At 40.7% G+C, this 25,278-nt stretch overlaps 3 protein-coding genes across 7 annotated transcripts in view; 1 reads left to right on the forward strand and 2 right to left on the reverse strand.

The window, feature by feature from the left end:
* Positions 1 to 212: 212 nt before the first annotated feature.
* On the reverse strand, positions 213 to 8,403 carry LOC121191236 (nicotinamide/nicotinic acid mononucleotide adenylyltransferase 1-like). Its single transcript, XM_041052400.1, has 9 exons — positions 7,936 to 8,403; positions 6,354 to 6,537; positions 5,375 to 5,499; positions 4,024 to 4,419; positions 2,014 to 2,039; positions 1,717 to 1,918; positions 1,211 to 1,389; positions 966 to 1,067; positions 213 to 847 (listed from the first exon to the last, which is right to left on the reverse strand). Exons 1-9 carry the CDS (start codon positions 8,048 to 8,050, stop codon positions 788 to 790), a joined length of 1,389 nt encoding a protein of 462 aa, XP_040908334.1. The 5' UTR covers positions 8,051 to 8,403; the 3' UTR covers positions 213 to 787.
* Positions 8,404 to 8,522: 119 nt separating this feature from the next.
* Positions 8,523 to 10,588, forward strand: lzic (leucine zipper and CTNNBIP1 domain containing). Of its 2 annotated transcripts, none has more exons than XM_041046307.1 (7): positions 8,523 to 8,784; positions 9,006 to 9,133; positions 9,297 to 9,432; positions 9,560 to 9,658; positions 9,801 to 9,896; positions 10,144 to 10,225; positions 10,322 to 10,588. In XM_041046307.1, exons 2-7 carry the CDS (start codon positions 9,033 to 9,035, stop codon positions 10,375 to 10,377), a joined length of 570 nt encoding a protein of 189 aa, XP_040902241.1. In that variant the 5' UTR covers positions 8,523 to 8,784; positions 9,006 to 9,032; the 3' UTR covers positions 10,378 to 10,588. The 2 variants fall into 2 exon arrangements, with proteins under 2 accessions (XP_040902241.1, XP_040902234.1); XM_041046300.1 differs by having other exon boundaries at positions 8,523 to 8,710.
* A 2,587-nt stretch (positions 10,589 to 13,175) lies between these two features.
* clstn1 (calsyntenin 1) overlaps positions 13,176 to 25,278 on the reverse strand; it is a 33,211-nt gene continuing 21,108 nt past the window's right edge. For 2 of the 4 annotated variants that reach the window (XM_041057658.1, XM_041057649.1), the window contains 13 exons: positions 24,885 to 25,070; positions 24,466 to 24,714; positions 23,140 to 23,261; positions 22,823 to 22,985; positions 22,402 to 22,452; positions 21,132 to 21,289; positions 20,697 to 20,845; positions 19,476 to 19,720; positions 18,360 to 18,530; positions 17,483 to 17,628; positions 17,157 to 17,292; positions 16,099 to 16,283; positions 13,176 to 15,682 (listed from right to left, as the gene is read on the reverse strand). In XM_041057658.1, coding sequence (XP_040913592.1) covers positions 15,488 to 15,682; positions 16,099 to 16,283; positions 17,157 to 17,292; positions 17,483 to 17,628; positions 18,360 to 18,530; positions 19,476 to 19,720; positions 20,697 to 20,845; positions 21,132 to 21,289; positions 22,402 to 22,452; positions 22,823 to 22,985; positions 23,140 to 23,261; positions 24,466 to 24,714; positions 24,885 to 25,070 — 2,156 coding nt within the window. In that variant the 3' untranslated portion in view covers positions 13,176 to 15,487. The remainder of the gene's footprint in view (positions 15,683 to 16,098; positions 16,284 to 17,156; positions 17,293 to 17,482; positions 17,629 to 18,359; positions 18,531 to 19,475; positions 19,721 to 20,696; positions 20,846 to 21,131; positions 21,290 to 22,401; positions 22,453 to 22,822; positions 22,986 to 23,139; positions 23,262 to 24,465; positions 24,715 to 24,884; positions 25,071 to 25,278) is intronic. The other 2 variants (XM_041057675.1, XM_041057665.1) reach the window with 1 other exon arrangement.

Consider the following 25,278-nt stretch of genomic DNA (forward strand, 5'->3'; position numbering starts at 1 on the left):
TTGCAGATTTGCTACTGTACAATGCATAATTTTACTATACTACAAATGTATTACGTTACACTTCCTGTCTCAACATTACCCATGGGATGAATGGTGATACAGGCCAGATCTCTGAATGAGAGAACCTAATGGCATAAAATCAGAAAAATAATGATTTATTTTACAAAATTAGTAATGACAAAAATAATGAATAAGCAAAGATGGTATTTCAGATTTCTTGCAAACCCATTTTATTATACAAAATTCACATAAAACAAAACAGTATTCCAAACATCCTGCACCTCACGTTTTGTTGTACAGTGGGTATAGATGCATCTGCATGAATGTGAGTTTTTAAATTTACAAATAACTCAACTGTCAGACTGATAGCACAAGCCAGTGCAAAGAAAATGTGTCTCAGTTTTATCTGATTGGACAAAAGAGACCTGAGAGAAACAGAGCTTGAATAGATTTTTTTTTCAGCCAGCTGAATGGAGCCTTAAACATGCTTGATGCTCTGTACATAAATATATATATTTTTATCTGAGGCCAGCACCAGCAAGCTACAGACCAGTGCAGACCATCGTTTGACAAAAGTAATGTAGTGATGCCATCTACTGGTGTAAATCCATACCCTGCAAAGACAGCTATTTTCTCCTGAGCTGAGCATTTTAGTTACATTACAGAGAAAAATACCACAAACTGAACTTTTACTGTGGTTTTGTTGTTCAGGTTTTAGAGTGGTGGATCTAACACAATGGCATTCAGCACAGAGTAACTTCTCCTGAAATACGATTTCCATTCTTCTTCACTCAGTCACCTTCTTCTTAAAGACCTGCTTGCAGACTTCTCCTTCACAGTACAACTCCTGAGGGTAATGGATCACAGAGATATTAAGTAAGATACAATGTGGAAATGTTAGTCAGTTTAGTTTTGAGCATTATGCGGAATAAATGTGATTAAATTGCCCGTATGCATATTCTTACCAGATGTAGCTTGTCATCTTCAATCCAGTGAGCCCATCCCCTGTTCTTCTTTTCTCCAATCTGTTCGCACACAAGTTTATTCCCCTCCCATTTCACCAGCGACTGCACAGATGGCAGAGAAGGAGACAGAGCGCTTGTCACAACACAACACAGTACAGTTTTAGCAGGCCAAATATAGCGTAAAACACATCACAATCATTGTTTTATTATCACTTTATAAACCCAATTCTCCCATTTGTCCTTACCTTGACATGTCTGTTGTCTAAACCCTGGGTAAACTCCTCAAACTCCTGGCCCACTCTGAAGGAGATGGTGTAGTTTCGGAAGGCGCTGGCTGTTTTGATGATGTACTGATCCCCCTGCTGCTCAATCACCTTCCTCAGCTTCAGCTTCAGAGCAATCTTTCGTAAGTAAGCGCTAACACCTGGAAAGTTAGAGAAGTGTGGTACCTGAGTGTACAGAGTACAAATCTAAGGGACAAACTCACCCACAGGCTACAAACACATTCTCTCACTCTCATAGTAACATGCATACCATAAATAGCACTGAATCTGCACAGCCAAATGTTTGTTCTCCCCACAGTGGCAATGTATTTCACTTCCAGTGGCCTATTTAATGTCATATAATGTTATATCTACATGCATTTTGCAGCACTATTAGAGTTTGAAGGTTAGAAATGCAGATACCTCAAATCTGTCAACACAGACTTAATATTGAAATTGACTAAAAACAACATGCTTTAAGGACTTACCCAGTGCAATCATGTAGCCCTCAAAGTTGACATTGCTGATCATGTCCCACGTACCACAGAAGCTGGTAGGCATTTTGATAGCTACTACTACTTTTTTTTCCCTCCTTCTGAGATGTGTGTGTATATGCGTGAATAAAATGGGATCCTCAAACTGCTGGGCTGATGAGGAGTTCTGAAAACAGCCTGAGTGCTGCTGACAATGCTGTTTTGTAAAAGACCTGGAGGTCTAAAGGTAGGCGTACACTTAACCTCATTCGCTGTCACATGAGGACCATGTGAGATCAGGGCGGGACTCACCTCAGTGCCAGGGTGCAGAGGGGAAGCTAGACGTGTCAGACTGGTCTCACTGTGGAGTTCCCTGAATTATAAATTCTTAAGCAATTTTCCTCAGGTGTCACAGATTACGCATGAACACAAACACAAGGAACCATACAATAGCCTTAATGTTTGGAGGAAGGCTTTTTCCAATAAGGGGTTAATTAAGATCCTTTCCTGTTTAGTATTTTCTTTCCTTATTCCATCACATTACAAGAAACAGTGGACAGATTTACATGCACAGTGTAAATATAGTAACTGAAGGGTTTTTACGATAAAATCTTTTCCCTAAACATAGAAAAAAAAATCTATCACACCCACAGGTGTGGACAAACAACATAGTGAAGCCTTTAATATTCATATTTAAATTCAAATAAAAATTTCCTTTCTTTTTTTTGTTGGGACTAGTCCTATCTGTCCTAATTGTGCAAATCTTAACCGTGGAATAAACATCTTCTGACTTCAAAGCAAACTGTAGCTCAACACCTGCAGTTCACGTGAAAATGGCACACCTTTCCATACAATGTGGAAAACAATACTGACATCAGTAGGTATTTTGGCATAAAGAGTAGAAGGTATTGACGCAACTCCAGCTTGAAAGACAATAAAACACATGGAACTTGTCCAAACATTAAGGCAGTTTTTCTCCTCGTGACTTCAGTTAAGCAGCAAGCAGGTCAACATGCTTGTGATGTTTTGCAGGAGAACCTTGTCTGGTTTGTTTTCCAGCTAAGACTGAATGAATTCTGTCATAGGCACCTGACACAGACATTAATAAACTATTTAATAAGATGAACATGACTTCAAACTGTCTTAACCCGGTTACTTCGCATTAAACTACCTTTTAAATCTGAATAACACGCTCAGGTTTTTGATTTAATCTAATATCATTACTCCAACAATAAAAGTAAATTAATTAGGCTTCAGCTCTGACACTAATGTGACGTAATCAGTTATTCTTTAATTTCAACACACTTCTATAACAATGAGTATTTAGTTGGTTGCCATTTTTGATGTCAGCTGTTATCGTCTGTCAATGATGATTACCTGAAAGATAAGTTAACCCCCTTGACAATCAGCACTTCAATCAGACAACTTTCTTAACTGAGGATGTGAAGAGTTTCTTATCTGTGAGACAATAGCATCGTAACAGCAATGGAAAACTTCCAGTATGGAAACCAAAGAGGGACGTTTATTTCATTTCCAGTGAATACAAACCACACCTTCATTTTCAAATCTGCAGCACCAAGTAAAGGTTTTAAAGCATATTACCTGCTTTTAGCTTTTGCCTGAGGGAGTGCACTGAAATATCCTGCTCTGAGTACAAAAGGTGATGAGCTGAGAGTATAGTGAAGCACGTTTGGACAAAAATTGTGGTAAAGCAAGTAAAAAGATTTCAATTCATTTGTTCCAGATCATATTTCTTGTAACTCCAAACATATCATATGTGCACTGTTTCACACAAAACTGTGAATCCTTAGTTCAACAACCACACACAAGAGTAATATGACCTCCGAGCCAGTAAAACTCCTGCTCAGTTATTCTGTTTTTGACTCATACCTTTCCACACACACAAGGTAGTTTACAACAAAGTGTAACTGGCATTAAATCACTTCTAGCCCTTTAACCTAACCTAAATATCAAAACTGAATACTAAACTAAACTAAACCCAATTTTAACCTGAACCCTAAAACCAAGTCTTAACCTTCAAACAGTCATTTGAAGGTGTGTCAGAAAGTGATGACTGGCTAAAATGTCCTCACTTTCCCAAAATGTCTTCACTTTTTAAAACTCAAACTGTTCCTCACAGTGCATAGCCATACAAGTACACATACACACACACCATTAGAAGTGTCTATTGTATCGAACAGGCACTGGTGGAAGCATGAATAAACAGATTTGTTTTAAATTCACAGTAAAACCCACAGCACTTATTGTAGACAACTCACACTTTTTTTTTTCATTTTCAGTTGCAGCAGTAAATTCCTCAGCTCGAGGAAGCACCCATGTATCTCTGAAGGGGTGCTAGGACCACATCAGCATTTTTCTGCTCACTCTCGGCACTGTAGAGGTTGTACTCTTTAATGTATTGAACCACGGCGTCTGGCAGCAGGTACCTGACGCTGTGACCTCTGCGAAGAGCCCGGCGCACATGAGTGGCCGAGACCTCGTTGGTCACCCATTCGTGGACCACGTGGATGTTTTTGCGATACTTCCATAGCACGTCTGATTGGTGGATGAACTTGTGGGGGTCGTTGCCACTCCGGGTGATGCAAACTAAACCGTAGCGGCCCACAATCTCCACAATATCCTCCTGCTTCCACAGATTGGGGATCCCAAAGGAGTCCAGGACATCAGCTCCACACAGCAACATCAGCCGAGGGCCGTCTGAGCATACAGAAAATCAATAATCAATAAACCTTATTTTTATGTGGCTTTTCTTAACAAAGGGAGAAGAAAGGGAAAAGAGAGTAGAAAACAAAAAAAGCAAAAGGCAAATGTGACAGTGAGATCATTAAATATATAGGAGATTAAAAATTTAAGTTAGAATGAGAGAAAAATATCAAATTTCAAGAATTGAAAGATAAAATTAATCTTACATTAACTATTCATAAAGCCTTTTTTTTTCATTAAAAATGATTTAAAAAGAGCCATTACAGATGTAGTCTACCTAACCTCAATGTTTAGTTTACTTATAATGGAGGTCAGTGCTCTCTGTTAGCAGGCAATGCTGGGAAACCACTTAAGCTTTCAAGTGATTTCAAATTTTGCAGCCAATCTGCAGACTCTGAAAACCATATTGTAGTTAAGTGTCAAAAACAATTATGACTTATTAACGTCTTATTTCTTCACGAATCAGTGACTAATGACTAATGCCACATGAATATATGACACAGCATGCACTTGTGCACCTGTGCAGTGCAGCTACATGCTGGAGATTCACACACTTGTCACTAGGTTGAAGAATGTTGTAAAACCAAGTCGTGAACTTGGGCGTTATGTTCTGTGTCACAGATGCATGCATCTTTTATTTATTTATTTATTTTGTTCCTTTTTACCCTTGGAGGCTCATCTCTTCCCGTCTTACACCCTGGCTGTCTTTACGTCTAGGTGATGTGATTGGGTGTCACCCACCACACAACAACACACCCTGAGCTTCCACACCTTTCAACCATTGTCTCCTGTTATTAAGATGAATACAGTAAGCCATGAATACAGTGGAAGCAGGATGAGACTTGTTGCCTGTCTGGAGTCAGGGACTGGCAAAGGGCGGAGTGTAAAAAAGGACTGAGACAACAATATTTAAGTCACACAACACTGTGTGTAACCACACGTGACCTACCTCTCCTTTTCTGATGAGATGAACCTTGAAAATAATCCTCTTCTATGCGTCTCTTTTTGGTGTACTTGACCGTGTCCACATCATCTCTATTCTGCTCTGCTGTAAACAGTTCCTCATAGTGATGCCTAAGTAAATACAGATCAAATTAATGTAGAATCAAAAGGTCAGATTTTCAACCTATGAATAATACAAAGAGGAGGATGGGCGGTATGTAGGGCTAACTGCATTGCATATATATTCCTACACATGAAACATTAATCATATCGGCAATATATTAGTCAGTATCCAGTCAACACACTTGTGGATTAAGCTTTAAGAAAGGGGTAAAGGGGTGAAAAGTCAGTTTTGTGATTATGCTTTGCACTAAATATTTCCATTATTCATCACTTAAAATTTTGTTTTATAATTTGTGTATATTTTTTATCAAAATTCAACTTTAAGTTTGGCTTAACGTTTTCCTTGGAAACTTCCAACAGCAGGAAGTCAGAGCCTGTGAGATGAAATGCAACTGAAAGGATACATTATAGAAGGTGTAGTCATTTTGAAACCTATTCATGCAATCACATTTTTGAAAGAGGATTAACCAATTCTTATCCTGTATTGTGTACATCCCTTTTTAAACCTGAAGCCGTTTTACCACATTGTGGTGGGGGCACTTTCTCTTCACCTCTGTCAGAGTTTAAATGCAAAGATGGCATTTCTTCTGCTAAAATACTTGAAGGCTTTGTGCTGTAAGCATTACTATATAATGGTATAATGGCATTATTAGTCATTTACACTTGAGAATCATATCAGATCTTAAACTGATAAACTCTAATTAACAATACTGAAAGGTTTGACAGCTAGAGCCTTTGATTCATTGGCAGATTTCCTTGCATGTACAATAACAACTCGAGACAAAAACACGACTGGTCTAGCCTGCAGCAAGCACAGGCTCTGCCGCGAACAAGACAGGACGTAAAAAGAATTACCAACTTACCGAACAACTTTAGCTGTCTCCACCCACTCAGGCTGCAAGCTCTCCCAGGAATCTACTGTGATCCAGTCTGAGTTCTCTGTGGCCAATCTGGCCATCTCCAGACGGTGGCAGGCCTCAATCAAACCCTTCTTCTTATAGCCATCGCCCACTGGAGAGATGATGCCTTTCACCACCCTGTACTGACCTTAGACAGAAGGGAAGGAGTGTGATTAAACGGGTGATTAAATACAACAGCACAGTAGATGCAGATAACTGTTGAACAGCAAACCTGGGAATTCAAGGGAATTGGTGTACATTTCACTCCGCTTTATTTGTTTCTTTAAGGATTCAAAGGCTTTTATTGTCAATTCACCATATGTCAGACATACAGGGGAATCGAAATGTTGTTTCTTCTCTCAACAATGTGTGTTTTACAATATAAATAAACAATTTAAATAAAACCAGCTAAATAAACAAACTTTCACTACAATATAAATATATAGTAAAGAAATATATGGAAAACAAATATATATATATATATATATATATGTATACATATAAATATGAATATGAAAATTGCAGATTGCTGAATAGTGCAAATGGTTATGTGCAAGTTGGCCAAAAGATTGTCTTAGTTACAGAGTCCAGGTGGCAGTGGGGGTGGGGGGTGGGGGTCAGCAGAGTTGGAGTCCAGGGGCGGGGGGCAGGGGGGGGAGGTAGTGTACAGAGTTCAGTGTCCTGACAGCCTGGTGGATGAAGCTGTTGGACAGTCTTGTGGAGCGGGCCCGGAGGCTCTAGTAACTTTTCAGAATAGGATTTTGCATCAGTTTGTATTAGATTTTCGATCAGTTTGCAAATCATGATGCATTGCTACCGTTTAAACTACCCATATATATGTAAAATAGACAATGCTTGACCTTGACTAGCTACACTTTTATGTATCAGTCACACTAATTCATTATACTACGTATAACAAATACCTGTGATTGTGCCATTCTGTAAAAATTATCAATGCAGAACTTCTTTTTTTAGGAATATATTTAGTATTTGGACTGCACTTACATAGCACTTTTATCCAAAACATCTCTTTCCTTCTCCTTCACCCGTTCACACATACACTCATGCACTGATGGCTGCAAGCCATAGCATACAAAGTGCTGGTCAAATCGCTGAGAGCAATTTGGGCTTCAGTATCTTGCCCAAGGACACTTTGACACGGGGACTGAACTACTTCCTGTAGGAGTATTTTTAACCCTTAAACGTGTTGTTGTACTACTACTACTTACAGTATCAGATTTTTTTTTACACTACACTGGTATTTAAACGTGCTGATAGTTCTGCGCAAGTTTGCAGGTTGCGCACTGAGAAATGCTTTGGTAGAGGTCTGTAGTTTGTCGGGGATTTTTCAATGCTACGAGCACCACAAACAAAATTCAGTCAGTCCCAGTCCTAGTGGGGAGGAAGCAGTTCATCGAACAGAAGAACATCTCCATACCAGGCCAAATAAAATCCACACTATCTGCATGGCTCGATATCATTAGAGGTGTTTTTGTGTTATTTGTTTGCACCATCACTAAAAGATCTAAGTGTCAATTCGCTCAACCTGTGTCTTCCAGATGATCTCGAGCCAGCTCAAACATCCTCAGGTGCATGTTGGTGATGGGGTTGAAGGAACCGCAGGCCAGCAGGATCACCGTGGTTATATTGTGAGCCTCCATGCCTCATACTGGAGCTGCATTCACACTACAACAACAGATAGGTGAAGAAAACAAAGACAGTTAGTGAGCTGTCTCTGAGGGTCACATGTCAAAATCCCCGCGGGCTCTCTGACCTCTGTGGAGGGGGAAGCTCCGTAACATCTATACCTGAGTGAATTACAAATCCTTTAACGTTAGCACTGTCATTTCTAATCATAAACCGTAGCAAACGTTAGCCGCATCTATAACCAGGCATCGCGGGCTCGGTGGTTGCTTCCAAAATGGACTGCAGTGGCCAAAACGTGAACTCAGGGTTGAGCCTGAACAACAAAGAAAGCGCTTTCTGACAGAAAGTAAATAATACAAATGCTAGTTGGACTACCGAAAGGAACAGCGCCGGTCAGCTGCACCGTAATGTGTCACGTGCTTCCCCGTAGTACGAACGTTACGGACAACGTTAAAGCTGATTGGTGGCTGAGATCGAGCAGGAAGACGACGGCCGCACCCACGCTCTCGAGCTACGTTCACAATCACAAACCCCTCGACAAACACTAAATAGCTTGTAATCGTGCGAGATCCAGTTAAAAGCGATTTAGTTACTTTTGTCGTACACTCGTCAAACTGATGCACACATTTAACCTAAAGCAAGGCCGATTCACCACTGTTTACAGAGAGAGTCCGGTGAGATGCTTTCTTTTTTAGCATGCTAGCTAGCTATTCGGCTAAGTAAACAACGTTCAGTGTCAGGAGCGGAGGTAACAGTAAATACACTCAACCACAGTTTGTCAATATAATTAGTGTCTAGCTAAATGTTAAACACTTTTGTTGTAATGCTTGCTCCAACAACGCCAGTCGATGTTCATGCAGCTGGCATGTTAGGTGGATGTCAAAGCTGTCTGGTATAATTCCCATTTCGACCAGTGTCTGATTCATGTCTTATTCTCAGATTTTTTGTGTGTGTGTGTCTTCTTCTTAGGTTGGAAGTGTGATTTAACTAAGAAGAATGGCTTCTCGCGGGAAATCAGAAACTGGAAAACTGAGGCAAAATATGGAAGAGCAGCTTGACAGACTGATGCAGCAGCTCCAGGACCTGGAGGAATGCAGGTGCAGTTAAGGAGAGATGACTTAAATCCACACCGCTGTGCAGTCTCTTAGCTGAAGGAGAACATTGGGCATGTTTTAGCTGACAAGTGACGATCTATGATATGGCAGAAAATACTATGCAGGCTTCTTAATATTTTTCTCGTCCTGTCTTTGTTGATTTCAGAGAAGAGCTGGATGAGGAAGAGTATGAGGAGACAAAGAAGGAAACTTTGGAACAGCTGAGTGAATTCAATGACTCTCTGAAGAAGATCATGACAGGAGACATGACACTGGTGGATGAACTCAGTGGGATGCAGCTGGTATGGAGAATCAGTGGACGCTGTGCATTAATTGTATATTAAAGAGGTTATATTTTATATAAGAAATTACTTCAAATAATCGGGTTTAAGCAGTGATTTTTTTTTCTGATGTCTTTGTCTTCATCAGGCAATCCAAGCTGCCATCAGCCAAGCATTCAAAACCCCAGAGGTGATCCGACTTTTTGCTAAGAAGCAGCCAGGACAACTAAGAACCAGACTAGGAGAGGTTTGTACTTCAATATCTAGATTATAATGTTTTGTTTTTGTTGAATGCACAGCGGTAGAATTAATTCAACCACTCAGTCATTCCCGGGTGTGTGTCTGTGCATTGCTTGGCCTGAAAACTGTCTGTGTGACATTCTGTGCAGATGGACCGAGATGTCATGGTGGGGAAACTTTCGCGGGACGTGTACACGCAGCAGAAAATGGAAATCCTCACAGCCTTGAGAAAACTGGGAGAGAAGGTGAGGAACGCTCACGTCAGAGGTGTGATGTTTTTCCATGGATTCATGGATGATTCACTGGCTTGTGCTCCTCACATGAACTGTTAAAGCTGCGCTGACTTATTTTAGACATTTAGGTGTCACAAGGCTGACAGACCAGTTGCTACTACAGGCCTAAATCTCCCTGCAGAAGAAGCTGTAACATTTTAATCATGTTATTATTGCCCTTAAATTAACGCATTATTTTTGTTTCCGGCTGGTCTGACAGCTCACTGCAGAGGATGAGACTTTTCTCACTGAAAATGCTACAGCTACCCTGAGCCAGTTTGAAAAAGTGACTGCAAACCTAGGTGAGAATAAACATATGATTTCACAGAAATGTTAAATCACACAAATGATTATTATGATGAACATTGACATTTATCTTGTTTTGCTTCCTTTTTCAGGGTCCGAAGACAAAATTATGGCTTTAGCTAGCTCTGGTGTGAAAACCAAAGCGTAGTAACGCCATGAAATGTTCATTTTAACCCTGTGTCTTTGTTATTACTAGGAAACAAATGTGCCAATTGATTGTTGATTTTGTAAATAATCAGTGCACTTCTTGGTGTTGCTGCAGATGCTAACACTTTTTAACAGTATTGTTTTTTATCCCTCGACTTTTGTAAATGTCTTTTATTCATCCAGATAAGTGTAAAATTGTATTATAGGTACGATCATATGATTTGTTTAATATGAAGACGTTCACATGAATGTAGAGGACAGATAGTCCAGGCAGTTCATGAGAAATACTCTGTTGTGATTTGTGCTGTATTTCTTGCGGTGGGTCCTGTGTCTGTCCTGAAACGTGAAAATTCAACAGTGGTATTTTCAAAGATGTTGATTTCCTGTGTGAATACTACAGATATTCAAGATGTCATGTTATTTTAACTAGACTGTGCTGTGTACAGAGCCTTGGACAAAATAACAGATGTACTACATGAAACAGAACTTTGAAGTGAGTCAATGAGAGAAAATGCAGTGTGCATATAGTATAGCTTGACAGTACTCAGCAGCTTCTCAGCCTATAGATTCTCATAATCTCAACTTTCACTATATATTTTCAAAGCAATCCAGCAGTAAACACCCAAATACTCATCACTTAAATCACAGGCACATCAGTCACAAAAGGGTTAAAGTTGTTGAATGACAAGAAAAATATGTAAATACATGCAAAATATAATACTGACAGTGGTAACAAGTCACAGCTCTGACAGGGATAGATGGCAGAAGAGTTAGCAAACACAATTATGGCTGCTACTACAGATTTTCTGATCAGCCTGGACTTTATAAGCCTCTTAAATTGGATTTCCATTTGGAAACTACATTTCCAAATTTAACATCAGTGCAAGATGCATAAAAATATGATCAGAGATCAAGTATTTGACCAGTTTGGCTGCAGTGGGACACAAAATCCACTCAGTGGATTTGTTGCCATCTGTTAAACAATGTGGAGGGTCTTGTGATGGTGTCAGCAGTCAACTCATGTGAGTCATTCAGTTTGACCAGTGGAGTTTGTCGCTGTTTAAAAGTCAAGAAACACAAGGTCACTTCTGCTTCGTCATGTCTACAGTGCCGGATGCAGCCTGCAAAATGATGATGGTGCCAGGGTCATAAAAGTAAACTAAAAATCTTTCCTCCATCTCTTCGGTCACCAGTTACAAAACATGACTGAGCCTTTTTAAGAGGAACTCTAGAGGGGAGAGTCGAAGCAGATTTTCATTCACCTTGTTTATAAAATAATAAGAGTACCATCATGAAAAATGGGAAATAAAGGAATAGAATATGTCTTCTCACAGGGTTCAGCTCACATTTGAGAAGACAGACGCCTTAAGGACTACACTTCATCAGGTATCTCTGTTGCTTTGTCCACTGATTACAGCTGTAGTTTTAAATTTGCAGCGATCAAGTACAGTGCCACATTACATTTCATCTTCAACTTTGATATGTTGAAACCATTTAGAACGTAACGTCACATTTATAGCATCATAACTGACATTCAGCTCTGATGTCAAGTTATTTTGAATGAGTAAAAAAATAAACAATCAGTAGCAAATGGTGTTTATCTTGCATTTGATTTGATTTACCTGTAGAACTCTGTTAAATGTTTTAGTTTTATTAAGTTTTTATTTTATTTTATTTTCACCACCAGAGGACGCTAATGCTCAGGATTTAAAACACTTCAAGAAGCACCACTCAGGGCGTGTACCACCACCAAGCAGCGACGGAAGGAAAACAAGAACAGACAGAGGTTATACCCCATCTCATCATCCTTTATTTTGTTTGCGAGCAAGCATCAACTTCACTACAATTTGCCTTTCAATTGGTAGAAAAGTGAGAGCAGCTCCAACAAGCACAAAGGAAGCATCCAAACCGTTCAAAAACCACTGTCACCCTCTATTTTGAGCAAATTTTTAAAAGAAAAAGAAACAAAAAATATATATATATATATATCTGGAGTGTTGTGGACGTGTGAAACAGACAGTATGAGAATCAGTAGTGTATCATGTCTCCTTTCTCAGTCCAGTCTCACAACCCCAACACGGAACGTACGCAAACTTGTGGTTCATGCAAAGTAAATTCCCCTCACGTCGTAGTGTTGTTACAGTATGGCTGCATTTCAGTTTGTTAGGCAGTGACATTCAATTGAACCAACTTACACTTAGCTCAGGGGCTGATCAGAAAGCATTTAACCCAGAAAACTGGAGATGGTGGAGTCACTGTGGAGACTTGACCTCAGAGTCAGTGTGCACGAAACCAGTGACCCCATGGTACTGTACTTTAAACGGCAGATGAAATGTGGACATTAAGTGTTTTACATAATGAAACTGTGACAACTTCAGAGAGTTGACAGGCTTATACCCTTGTGAATTTCATGCTGCCCTCAAAAATCATTTCTCAACAACTCAGGCAATAGGACACTGTTCAAAATTACCTTTCACTATACACAAATAGGTCAATTTACAGTATACCCACGTATGCTGCCAAAGCAATTTCCTTATGTACTGTGCATCTTTTTAAAGGTGGAATCCGTCAATATGATTCAGTACAATATGATTTAGTACAATATCTATAGAAGATACAATATGGATCTACTTCCTCTACACATCAACATGGACACATGACATCTATGTGAAATGTTTGTCACTTATAATAAAACTAGCGGTGGACTATTGTTACAACAAACTGAAAGAAAAATGTAATCCCCAGCTCTGTAAGAAACCTAGCATTAAACAAATACAAAAAAAAAAGAGCATGGATGAGTGTTTTTGTTAGACCTGCTAATTTCGCTATGACCGAAAAAGGCAAAAGGCACTCCCATCTCAGCCGGCTCAGACCTGGCCTCTTTTTTTTTTGCAAGTCCAAGTCATCATGGAGGGGAGACTGTTCACTACATTTCCACCACAGACCTCTAAAAAAAAAAAAAAAAAAAAAAGAATCATAAATTAACCAAACTTAAAAGTCAAGCGACGACTGTGCGACTCAAATCCTCAAAAGTAGCTTGGAAACTGTCTCGAGTGAGCGCCTTTTCTGTGCTTCTGAACTGAATTTTGGCCTCTGAAAATACATTTGCATGCAAAATATGAAGACTCGCATTGCCAACATTTCTAATCTCGATAATGCCGCACTCTGCTCACTGCAATGCCCCAAATCTGATCTGCTTTAATTAATGCAGGTTTGGGAATTTTTTTTTTTTTTTTTTTTTACTTTTCAGTTGGTACCCGAGAACATGAGACAAACACTAAGTAGTTACAACAGTATCTGAGAGGAGATAGAGGTTGGACACATTTTCCCAATCAAGTGTATAAGCTTTATACTATTACCAGAAGGAAAACAAGTTTACCAAGTGTAAACAAATATTTTAGAACAACTCTACAGTACAGTTCCATGTACAATAAAATCTAGTGGTCTACTGCAAAAAAATATTTCATTTTAAAGATTCAAACAAGAAGAAGATTCGTTTTTTAAAATGTTTTCCTATTGTAAACTATGCAGTCGTGCCCCCAGTTGTAATTCCATAAAGTTCAGTACAGACTGCTTATTTTGCAATAAGAAACAGGTTTAAAAATGTATCTAATATATGTATTATTATTTCAGGTTAAATAGCCGTGCCATGGAAAATAAAGTGGCAACAGAGCAATCCTGTAAGTACTTTCAATTCACTTCTATCCCCAAAAACAATGCCAGCAACTGCACTATTCAACCAGACTCCTCTAAAGCTCTGTCTGACATAAATCTGCTCCTTCAGTAGTTTGAAGTTTTGTTTTTTTTTTTTCCTCCCTTCTTCCGTCAGCACAGCAGGACCGGGAAATGGGTGAAGGACTTTTTAAAGCTGCTGAGGAAATCTCTCTACTCGTCCAAATGCACTGGCAGAAATGTTCGTACCCATATTTCAAGATTAACAGAACTACAGAACCTGCTGGTCTGACGTTTGTACCGTTCCGCGCAAAATGTCGATTTGTACATTAGCATTTCTCTGAGTATGATCAGATTGAAAGACAAGAAAAATCCCCTCTGTACAACAGTGAGATCTATTGGGAATGAAATACACGTAACGCCTGTGCAAGCAAAGCAAAGCATGTATGAAGCTGAAACCATCGACCAGTCCTGCCTACGAGAAAGCAAAAAGAAATGATCTTCCTGTCTGCCAAAAAAAAAAAAACACGAAAAGACAGAATAGACACCACTTTGTCATGGAAACCTCCGCTGAACAGTCCTGGGTTTCTCATCGTGAAGCAGACATTTTTGTACAAGCATGATGGAACAGCTTTTGCGGAAATTTTTGCAACATGCTACAGCCTCTGTGACACAAATATTCTACATTACGTACTGCGTCATTTTAGATATTGGACCCTGTTGAGTAGGCCTTCACTAACACATCGACTAATTACATGGTTTCTTCATATTTACAAAATCTTTAAAAAGCAATTTATTTCTCTACACATATGACTTGTCAATTATCCTCATGCACTAAAAGAACAAAAAAAAAAAAAAAAGAAAAGAAAATGCGGTCTACTTGTTAAAAGCATTATTTTGTTTCACTGTGGACTACAAGTCAAGAAAACTGAAGTCAAAGCTATATGTGAGTTTAGTGGCAAACAAATCTAAAAGCGTTAAGCAAGAATACACATCAGGGAAAAAAGAAATTGTTCTCCATTTGAACACCTTACGTCTGAGAGAAAACAAAAAGTGCAGGGTTGGCTTCCTCACACAGTTCAAAACAAATGTAGGCCAAGTTTTCCTGGGAATTAAAATATAATAAATAAAAAAAATAAACAGTAAAAATCAGCAATCCGGTGATGACTACACTACACTGAGTACCACCACTAAGATAACAACAGGAAAACCTTGACCATATATATACGCTGAAGGGAATTTTTGTTTTTCTTTTTTGTAAATTTTTTTTTTTTTTTACTTTACATCATGGCTCCTTGGACATGAAACTGTGGGGGGAGGAGGGTGTGAAGCAGTGAGTGTGAGGATCTGAGTAAGTGTGAGTTGGTGAAGTGTGTGTGAGAGAGAGCTTGTGTCGAGTGTAATGTGTGTTTGTTGCATGTGCGTGTGTTTGTGTAGTTTTAGTAGGTGAGGGTGGAGTCGTCCCACTCCAGCTGCTGCTGTCTGCTGGCCCCCTGCTGGTCCTCCGGCTCCCCGCCCTCCTCGTCTTCGCTGCTCTCTGACTCAGCGCTCGTGATGTCATCTTCCTCCTCTCCATCCTCGCTCTCCTCCTCCTCTTCCTCCTCCTCCTCACTGCTGTGCTGGTCCTCGTACGTCTGTGACAAGAATTCATATTTTTAGTGATGTAAACTCCTCTTTCATGTGTTACGGATACATTATTTTAAAGACATATTTTATCTAACTGGTGCTAGGTACAGCTGGGTGCCTTACTGGGTCCAAAAATAATCCAAATCTGATTTTTTTATTTTAATTAACGAGGTGAAACTCCCTAAATATCTACAACAAAGACTCTGCCCTCGTCTCCAAAGGACTGTCAATCATGAGAGCTCAGATAAAACTAGGACACAGTCGCAATATCACACAGAGAGCATTAGCAGGTGAAAAGCTGCCAGAGCTGCAACACGACCACATTTTGTTGAGCAGTGAAATTCTGTTAAACAACTCGTTAAACTCCAGATAAATGTTCATCGACTGTGCCTCCCTGCAAACACTCAGGGCTGTGTGTTTTTACCTCCATGGGGTTGACGGTGATGGTGAGAGCCGAGTCGTCCCAGTCCATCTCGTTTTCCTTGCCATTCTCCTGGTCTCTCATGGTTCGCTGGTGAGCGGCTCGGATGCGGAAGACGCCCAGGATGATCATGAACACCAGGAAGCTGACGCACACCACGATGACAATGGTGGCAGCGCTGGGAACCACTGCGAGGAAGCAAACACACAAACACAAAATGGCAGGTTAGACATAAACCACGTTCAATTTGCATGTGGACACATTGACACATTAAAACCCTGTTACAGCTTTGTGTGGGGAGACACGGCTTCCATGTCAGTCAGAGGGCATTTCAAGGACTTTGGTTTCATGGTGCGCAAGCGCCAACGTTAATGAGCTCTTTGTAAACAGAAGACGAATGCTTTCGGCAGGTCTAGGTGTGTGTCCCACTCTAAATAGGTTTGCCTGTCTCCTGCCAACCTGCTCTACTTTGCCCCATATTAGCAGGAAAGGGCTGCTCTTGTGCAGTGGAAGGCTTAGTGAGCCTGACAGCCTAGAAGATTACAGAAGCCAGGAAATAAAAGGTTGTGCTCAGAGCACCGCCTCTACAGATGTCACAGTCAGCACTCAAGTGTAATCCCTAAACTTGTATCAGTAAAAGAAAAAAAAACAAAACACAAACAAAGAGCCAATGTTTCATATGTGCCCCACTTTTGATTAACAGACTGTAATCCATCTGCAGTAATGCTTGCCATACCAAAGGCCAAATATTTTTTTCTACAGCACAGCAGTTAAGCAGATTACTGGTTTGATTATGATATTTATTATTAACTTCAACAGATAAGTAAAATACTGAAACTTGAGGGAATTTTCAGTTCACTGCTGACAATTTAAAAAGGATCAAGTTGAATCTCATGATGCCGCAAATTTAGTTTAAAGACAAGAAAAAAAAAAACAATCTACAAGTGTGTAAGAACAAGAAAGTGGACACAGTCCTGGTTTGTATGATACAAAGTAGAAAGAAAAATACCATCTGTATTGTATTTGAACATTTCACACGTCAGGCTTCCATGTTGCAGTACCTGAGGCCTGGTGAGCGTTGACCAGGTTGTGACCAGACAGATCCACAGAGGCATGATGGACGGGGTTAATGAAATTGGGCTGCACCATGGCATTGTTAGCATGCTCCACAGGATTGGCTGTGTGGATTACATTCACCTGGAGAGAATAAAAACGGAAACACTCATGTAAACTGTCTCAAATTCTTGTCAGCCGATCTCCCATTTTAGATGAAGCTGAAGTACTGTGAGAGACAAGCATGCTTTAGGAACATGAGGGCATGACTTGCAGTCCTGTGTTCTGGATGCGTCACCGTTACGTGACGTAACTGACAAACGGTCAGTCGTACCTCGACCTTGAAGTCGTTGCTGATGTAGCGCCCGTTCAGCTCAGAGCAGACCAGCTTGAATTTCCTGTCAAAGAGAGCCTCGGTGTGCCAGTTCTTGTAACGGATCAGGTGCAGGACCTGCTCATAGTTGGCCATGGTGTTCACACCTGTAACACACAATGAGGAGCTTGTGTCAAAAAGAAATCTGATTAGCAATCACCAAGAAATGTCTCCATATTAGAGGAAAACATAGTAATGTTGTGCAGTACAAATGTGTTTTTAAGATGAATTAGAAATATAGCCTTAAAATTAACTTCTACACTGACAGACAGTAGATTTGATGTAAGTAACTGACTTCAAATCACAGTTTTGAATGCTTAGAATTTAAACACACACAGTATACTGTATTTCCTCAAATAAAAGCTGGTAGCCAATTAAAATCCAGGTTTCCGGCTGTGGACGGGGGCGTGGTTGACATGAACAAATAAAAGCTGGCCCCCAGATACAGGCTGGAGAAAAAACAAAGGTAGGTAAACTCCTGGTGTTTGACATTTAATGTGCCAGTTAAGCATAATGTACATTTCAACCATTTTCATTTAATAAATTCAACAATATAATCACACGATTTTCAACACTTTGTTGTTCTGGATTACTCATCTTAAGTATTTGTTTGCTGTGTGTGTGTGTGTGTGTGTTAATGCCTATAAGTTTGTAGTAATGTACAAATGCCAATAGATGGCAGTAACATGTGGTATGCCTGAAAATGTTTCACAATAAAAGTACACTTAAGAAATGATGGGGTTCTGTCCCCTGAAACCTTTAGTTTGAAAAGCTTACAGGAAGTGTTGGTTTTGAATGAACATTTCCTGTCTATGTAAAGCTGCTATGTGCTCTGTACCAGTGATGACGAGGCCCAGGTTAGAGGAGCTCATCTCCAGGCCGCGCTGCTGCAGCTGGGGCATATCCACCTCCAGACTCTCATGCTCCCCGTCCAGCTCGTCTCCAACCACAGTCACTTCACATGTGTCCAGGTTGTGCATGATCTCCTCTGACACCACTGTCTCTTGGACTGAATTACGAATGGAGAAAAAAAAATTACAGTGATGAGCTATAGGGCTCCACACAAATTGATGATTATCCATTGTGCCTGTAATGGACACCAACACTGGGCTGTTAGCAGCAAATTTATTCCATGTTTAGTGTTAAATAGCAGCATAGTATTAATTTGTTAGCAGACGTCTGTTATTAATAATATATTTTCTGTTAGTTAGCGCATATTGTTTTTAACAACAGACGTGTAAACACATGGAAAACAGCTCCAAAACGCATATACAAATGAAAGGAATTTTAATATTTCATTTTAATAGCCCAGCCGAGGAATCCTGTCCTTCTCCATTTTTGCTTATGAAACAAATTAATATTTCATGCACATACAGTTTGCACCTTTTGACTCTGTGGACGCTCCTATTAAGTGATTCTTAATCATCTACCGTGACATCTCGTTTGTTGCTTGCGTAAGGTGGGGCAGGGTAATGCAGGTAATAGCAACAGATCTCTGTAAGCCCTTTTGTCCCATATGGCCTGCTGCTCACCACAGGACATTGTATCTCCGTGTATCTGTGTCAACCCCAGTGCACGTCTATTGTCTCTCCTCTTCTTAGCTCGTATGCAGGCCTAACAGATGGCATGGCTGGTCAACTGACCCCCCTCCCATAAAGTAGTAAACAACTTATCTCTTTTCCCGCGCCCTCCCTCTCACTCTGTCCAATCCCTTCGTCCATAATCCCCAGCAGCTACTGCATGTCTACACAGCTATCAACTGTACATTTGCTGTTGTCTAAAGTAAGATTACATATGTGGAGGTGTTAAAGCAGAAAGTCCGTATATAGAACTTAGAGGATGAGCAGGCTATGAACAATACAAATAATCCACTGAAAAATGAGTCAGCTATATTTACAAATTCCCCCGGACATTATCAAGGGTTACTGAGGCATCCCGTGTGCATTCCTCTTACCCGTGGGGTCGTCATCAGCTCCCTCTGCGGCTTCAGACTCCGCGTCGGCCTCCACTTCGCGAGTGATGGTGCTCACAATGCGTAGCTCAGGGAAGAGCGTCACACCCTCCTGGCTCTCGAATTCGGCGGCGCTGCGGGCAAAGTGGTCAATGCCGCTCAGGCTGATCTTGGGTTCTTCGGGCTGCAGCACCATCACGTAACCCTCAGCATCCGGCACTGTGACGCAGGACTCCTCATTGAAGCATCTGGGGGAAGATTTAAGTTTTAAAACCCCGAAACCTGAATCTTTAATCATTTCTTTGACAAAGTTGCGGGTGCTCCCTCCCTCCCTTACTTTTAAGGACAAAAGTGGTATTTTGAATGTGCCCCACTTCCATAATTTAATCATGCACGTCCTGTTTCCTGCAGGGCGATAGGGGAAAGATAAAACACTGAGATGGACTGTTCCACGTTGATAATAAACATGACAAATGAAAGTGAATTAATTTGAGCCACCTGGACTGCTAACTGTGCATATGGAAAAGGAATTAAGGGACTCGGGATGACTACAAACTGCTGTGCAACTCTATAAAATACTTACTGCAGTGTTTCCTCTACATTTATTTAGATTTAAGAGCACCACCAGCTGGAAAGGTGCCCTCACAGGTAGAAACTGAAGGTATAAGGAAAATTCATCATTTGGTCTAATTGCTCGATCCACCCAATTACTCTTAGTGCTGATGAAGATTTGTGCACATACAAACAAAAAAAAAAAAAGTATTAAACTGCAACACTATCTGGAACTGATCCTGGATAAGGCTCAGCAGAAGCCTGAGTGTCTTAATATATTCTTTTCATTCATCATATGTAAATGCACTTTTGTTTTGCTACTCACGTTTCACTCCCTGAATACATCATTTTTATGAAAAATCTACATCAAAGAGATTAAGAAAACAAAACACAGAATCACGCAGCTCCTGTCTGTCATTCTTTAACACCAAAACATCTCATGTTTACTCTCTTTGTTATGGAAATCAGATAAAACTAACCTCTCTTTTACTTCAACCAATCATCCTTATATTTAAAGCAGAAACACGAACCTGCACAGAATATTTATTAGGCAGAAAGAACCTGTCTCATCAACGCTGGGCTGCTGCTGACTGACAGATAAGATGACACAACAGATGCCAAGCAGAGAAGATAATGACCGGCTGTGAAGTGTTTTTGTCTTCTGCTACGTACTTGACGGTGGTGGAGATGCGAAGGTGCCTGATGCCAGGGGTCGGGAACTGGCGGGAGTTCAAGTAGGAGATGTGCTGCATGACCTTGTCAAAGGCATCAATGTCGTCGCCCTCCACGGTCAGAGAGGACTGGTTGGGGTTGAAGTCCACCTGAGAGAAGAAAACAAGGTGATGGACTGTGTCACTTGAGGCAAGATTGTCTCTGAAAGCCATGCTTTCATTTACACTGAGTGTGCTGTCAGGGCGATGAGTCATTTAACAGGTGTCACATACAAAGCACTTTTACCTGTAAGCAGTTCAACAATGAAACCATTATTCTGAAATGGTCTCTCTTTAGTCAGTATATGCTGACTTCATGATATATTCAGAGCAGTGGTTACTAACAAGACAGAAAATAGGTGTGTTTTGTGTCTCAAAATCACTCTGCCCTCCTCACCTTGACCGCTGCAGCTACCTCCTCAGGCAGCTGCACATCCAGGCCCTCCTTGCAGGTGTACAAACAGTCGATCACCTTCTTGTTCTCCAGTTTTCCAGAGCGGATCATCAGCCCCGCTAGGTTTCCCCGGAAAAACTGAGCCATTCGGGCATTTCCGCCTGGGTACGTCACGACAGTGATGCAGAGAAGAAAACAGTAACACACACACACACACACATAAAAAAAAAAAAAGTTACTCAAGTGCCAGTCCCACAGACTTCACCTTCTCTGGGCCGGCGATTCAAGCATGCCCTCTCAATGTGCAAAGCTGGCGTGAATGGCGTTCATGCAAGTTAGTATGTGTGCTCCAACAAGGCCTGAGGCCCAGGGAGCGAGACAGGAGAATGATGGATGAGCTTATACAAGCCGTAAACACATGCAACATCTGCTTTAACAGGGTGAACCGCTGCCTTACTGTGGAAAAAATGGCATCAACAGAAAAAAAAGAAACTCAAAGAAGGGATTATCTAAGAGAGTGATGAAAATAATCCTCTTTAGACACTTTGTTTTATAATGGAACCATCTTGAGCACTGCAAAATGCTCCAAATGCATGCTAAATGATAATGTGATAATTCATAAATAATGATGTGAAATTTGGAGCCTTAAAATTTCATTCTAACATTAAGTGTTTGAGTATTGTTGTGAGGTGCATCAATCCCACCAAATTTCACCCAGAGGTGAAACAATCGCATCATGTCTTCCTGCTAAACCCTAAATGAGCATAAATCTGCACCACTGCAGAGTCAGAAACTACCTTCGACCTACACATCTCAAGGCCACACATTGTGTGTGTGTGTTGCTGTAGCTGTGTTATCTGATACGGTGAAGCTACTGCTTATGACCCCAAGGTCATTTTCTGAAAGAAGAGCCTGCACGTCCAAAAACGCTGCAGCCAGGTCAGAGTTTTGTGCTCATTATATGTCTATTTCTGTTCTGCTTCTCTATCAGGTTGTTGCGGAAAACAACTGCCTGCCTGCTGCAGTGAGAAGAGCGTATAAGTGAAAGATGAAGAAAATGCAAAAAAAAAAAAAAAATCAGGCAGCATAAAAATCACACCTTTCTCATCCACTCTGCATCATGCTACAAAACAGTTATGGAAAAAAGAAATCCTTCTGCATCTAGAATGTATAAGAGTCATTCTAGTCAAAATGGCATGAGGATGCAGTTAGGGTGGAGGGACATTGTGGACACATGGACATATCTGAGGAGTAAGGGAAAGACTTGAGCAACCTGAGGTGGGCTCAGAGACTGTCTCAGTGTCATTGTCATGTCCTGAGTTGTCTGCAAATGACAGAAACAAGAGAGCAGGGAGAGACAGGGAGGAAGATTGAGGATCTGCAGGAGAGATTCAGATGCGACATTCGAGGTCACGGTGCATCGTCTAAGAGAGAGTTAATAAAGTAACATGCACGCTGTATTTTACATAAGCTGTAATCAAGAGGAAACCAAAGCATCTTTTTACTAATTAACTGTCAAAAACAGCACAATTTTACAAAGGCAGAGACTATCAGTCATATCTAACAGTGATTCACATTCTTCTTCATGATGTGTCTGTGCTTCTGAATTATTTGTAATTCAATACCTTTTTATTAAACAAGAGAATTATGACAGTTTCACCACATTCCTCCCAAAGATTTTATAAAGAGTTTACCTTGCCAACAGGCACCAATAGTCAGCTGAGTTTCGATCTTGGAGGGATGCAGCGGGTAGTCCTCTGTAACCAGGAAGGGCTCAAAGGTAGTCCCGTCCACAAACAGAGACACGGTGGGGAACTCCACGTTCAGAACATAGTGATGCCACTCTTTGTCACACACCTGAGGACAACACAGCAGGGGGAATGAAAGTTTTGAAACCCAGACTGTGAAAGTTACACAGCACACTGGAACAATCTGTATTTGTATGTAGTTAAATATCATGTCACGGTCGTCGTATTAACTTGAGCTAAGTTTGGTAGTAGAAGCAGCTGACCTGATCGAGTTTCCAGTGAAACTCTGCTGGTTTGTAGTTCTCAGCCTCTGATGGATCCTGGCGGAGGAGAAGGATGAGTCTGCAGTTGTGGACGTAGAGCGAGTAGTGGTGTCTGTTCATCTCTGCAAAGGAGAGTATGAGAAAAAGTCAGGATTCATCTGCACATTTATTCTTATTACCCGACACCAATCCTTGACATCCTTGAAAAGACTGAAAGTCTAATAAGGCACAATCATGACTGCATGACATGAGTGAAACTCATTAACAAAAAAAGTAACTGGGATGAGACATTTCATCCGTTACCCAACTAACAGGAAGTCAATTCAGTTCTCATCTAGAAAAATGAATTACTAGTTCTCATTCATAAAAACAATTTCCTGGACCCAGATTCACATATATTAAGATTAGCCTGCTTTATTCATAACAGTAATACTTTGGGTTATTTAAGTGGCTGGTCAGACTAAATAAGAAATCTTCAGACACCATGGGGATTTATGTTGTCCATTTCAGTGAACAATCAATTTATTTAAAAAATAAATAAAAACAGATTTGATACTGAATATGATTTTTTTTCACACCGATGTTCCAAAATATAATCTCCATGCTTCACAGTTTTAGTGTTTAAAGTGTATTTTCAGTATTAAGAACTAAAGACTTAGAGAAGAAATGAGCATAGTGTGACACACATTCATGTTTCTGTGAAGCAAAGGCTGTGTTGAATGGAGGTCATGAATGGTGCTGAGATCATGGGTATGGGAGCTTCCTGTCCAGAGCGCAGCCGCTCTGATGTAATCCTTCTTATATAAGCAGTCGGAACAGAAGCTGATGAACTGCCTCCCCCTCACTGAGCATGACACCGACTTTACAGTCAATAAGATCAAGGAGCTCTTGACCACACGCAAAATTTACAACTAGTGACAAAAAAGGAAAGGTCAACGAGCGCTGGGCAGAGGTGACGGAGAAAATATAAAAAGAAGTGCGTTTGAAACGTGTTAGCCAGCCAGCTGAGCATGAAGACTGATTATAGCCTGAGGTTACAGTGTTTTATTATTAGATATATAGATAGAATTTTATCAGATACCATATGTGCAGCAATAATGAGTATGTCAAGAGAAATAAACACAGGTTTTAAAACCCCAGGAGACAACAGATACTTCAACGTAACACTGGTTGATTAAGTTGTTTTTACTGTTGACTAACTGTAAACTAAATTCAGTTCATACAACAATGAAACTAAAACCTGGAGTTTTGAAACAGTCCAGTTGCTGCTAAAATCTTTATTTCACACAACTCTGTAAAGATTTTACTCTTCTTGGGGCATGTTACCTGTCTTGTCAGAGTTGCAGAGGATGGTTTCCTTCTCATGGGCCCCGGGGCCATGTCTCATCCATACAGAGATGGTGAAAGGCTCCTTCAGGCTGGTGCTCACCATGCCATCAGGGACCTTGATGGCTTGGGTTCCGTTGAACTCAAACACCTGATCGCTATCGTGCCCGTTATCGGTGGGCAGCCCGACCGTCCAGTTGGTGGAGCTGCTGGGTGCAGGAAGGAGCTCCACGGTGCCGGAGCTGGCTCCTTAACGAACAAACGAACAAACAAAACAAAACAAAACAAAACAAAACAAAACAAAACAAAACAATTAAAGAGGACAGAAGCAATTACATTTGGCATTTGGACTTCTCAAAAAAAGAGAATTCTGATTCCACCAGCTGCCAATAACCAGTTCCAGTGGAGAAGTTACTCACCGCACAGCTTGTGCAGCGACTTCTCAGAGTAAGTGTCACGGTCGCAGCCCTTCCCAATGTGGTTGGTTTCCAGTTCAATACTGGCTCGGATGGAAGTGATCGGCTCATCACAGGTCTCCAAGTGCATGCTGGGGAAAAGGGCCAGGCTACCTGTGCCAGGCTCGTATTCGATCCTCTTATTGAAGCCTGAAAGAGGAAGACAGAGGGGAGAGAGTGAAAAGATGTCCTTCAGCACAGCACAGACAACAGGTGAGCAGCCAATATGGGGGACGTCAATAGTAATTACTCATTAAGAAGAACTTAAGTTCTTTCAAACATGAGAAAAAGCTGTAAACAACCTTTTTCACAATGGCAGCCTGTGTGGACTCTGCGTTGGTGGATCGCTTTTGTTCAA

This window comes from Toxotes jaculatrix, chromosome 2 (assembly GCF_017976425.1).
Source record: "Toxotes jaculatrix isolate fToxJac2 chromosome 2, fToxJac2.pri, whole genome shotgun sequence".
Lineage (NCBI taxonomy): Eukaryota > Metazoa > Chordata > Actinopteri > Toxotidae > Toxotes > Toxotes jaculatrix.

Excerpts from the sequence above, each read along its gene's own strand:
- lzic (XM_041046307.1), top strand. The coding sequence starts at position 9,033 with ATGGCTTCTCGCGGGAAATCAGAAACTGGAAAACTGAGGCAAAATATG. Across the intron at positions 9,134-9,296 it reads CAGGACCTGGAGGAATGCAG|AGAAGAGCTGGATGAGGAAG; the intron begins GTGCAGTTAAGG and ends TGTTGATTTCAG. Across the intron at positions 9,659-9,800 it reads TAAGAACCAGACTAGGAGAG|ATGGACCGAGATGTCATGGT; the intron begins GTTTGTACTTCA and ends CATTCTGTGCAG.
- LOC121191236 (XM_041052400.1), bottom strand. The coding sequence starts at position 8,050 with ATGGAGGCTCACAATATAACCACGGTGATCCTGCTGGCCTGCGGTTCC. Across the intron at positions 2,040-4,023 it reads ATACATGGGTGCTTCCTCGA|CTTCCCCTCTGCACCCTGGC; the intron begins GCTGAGGAATTT and ends TGACACGTCTAG. Across the intron at positions 1,068-1,210 it reads TAGACAACAGACATGTCAAG|TCGCTGGTGAAATGGGAGGG; the intron begins GTAAGGACAAAT and ends CCATCTGTGCAG.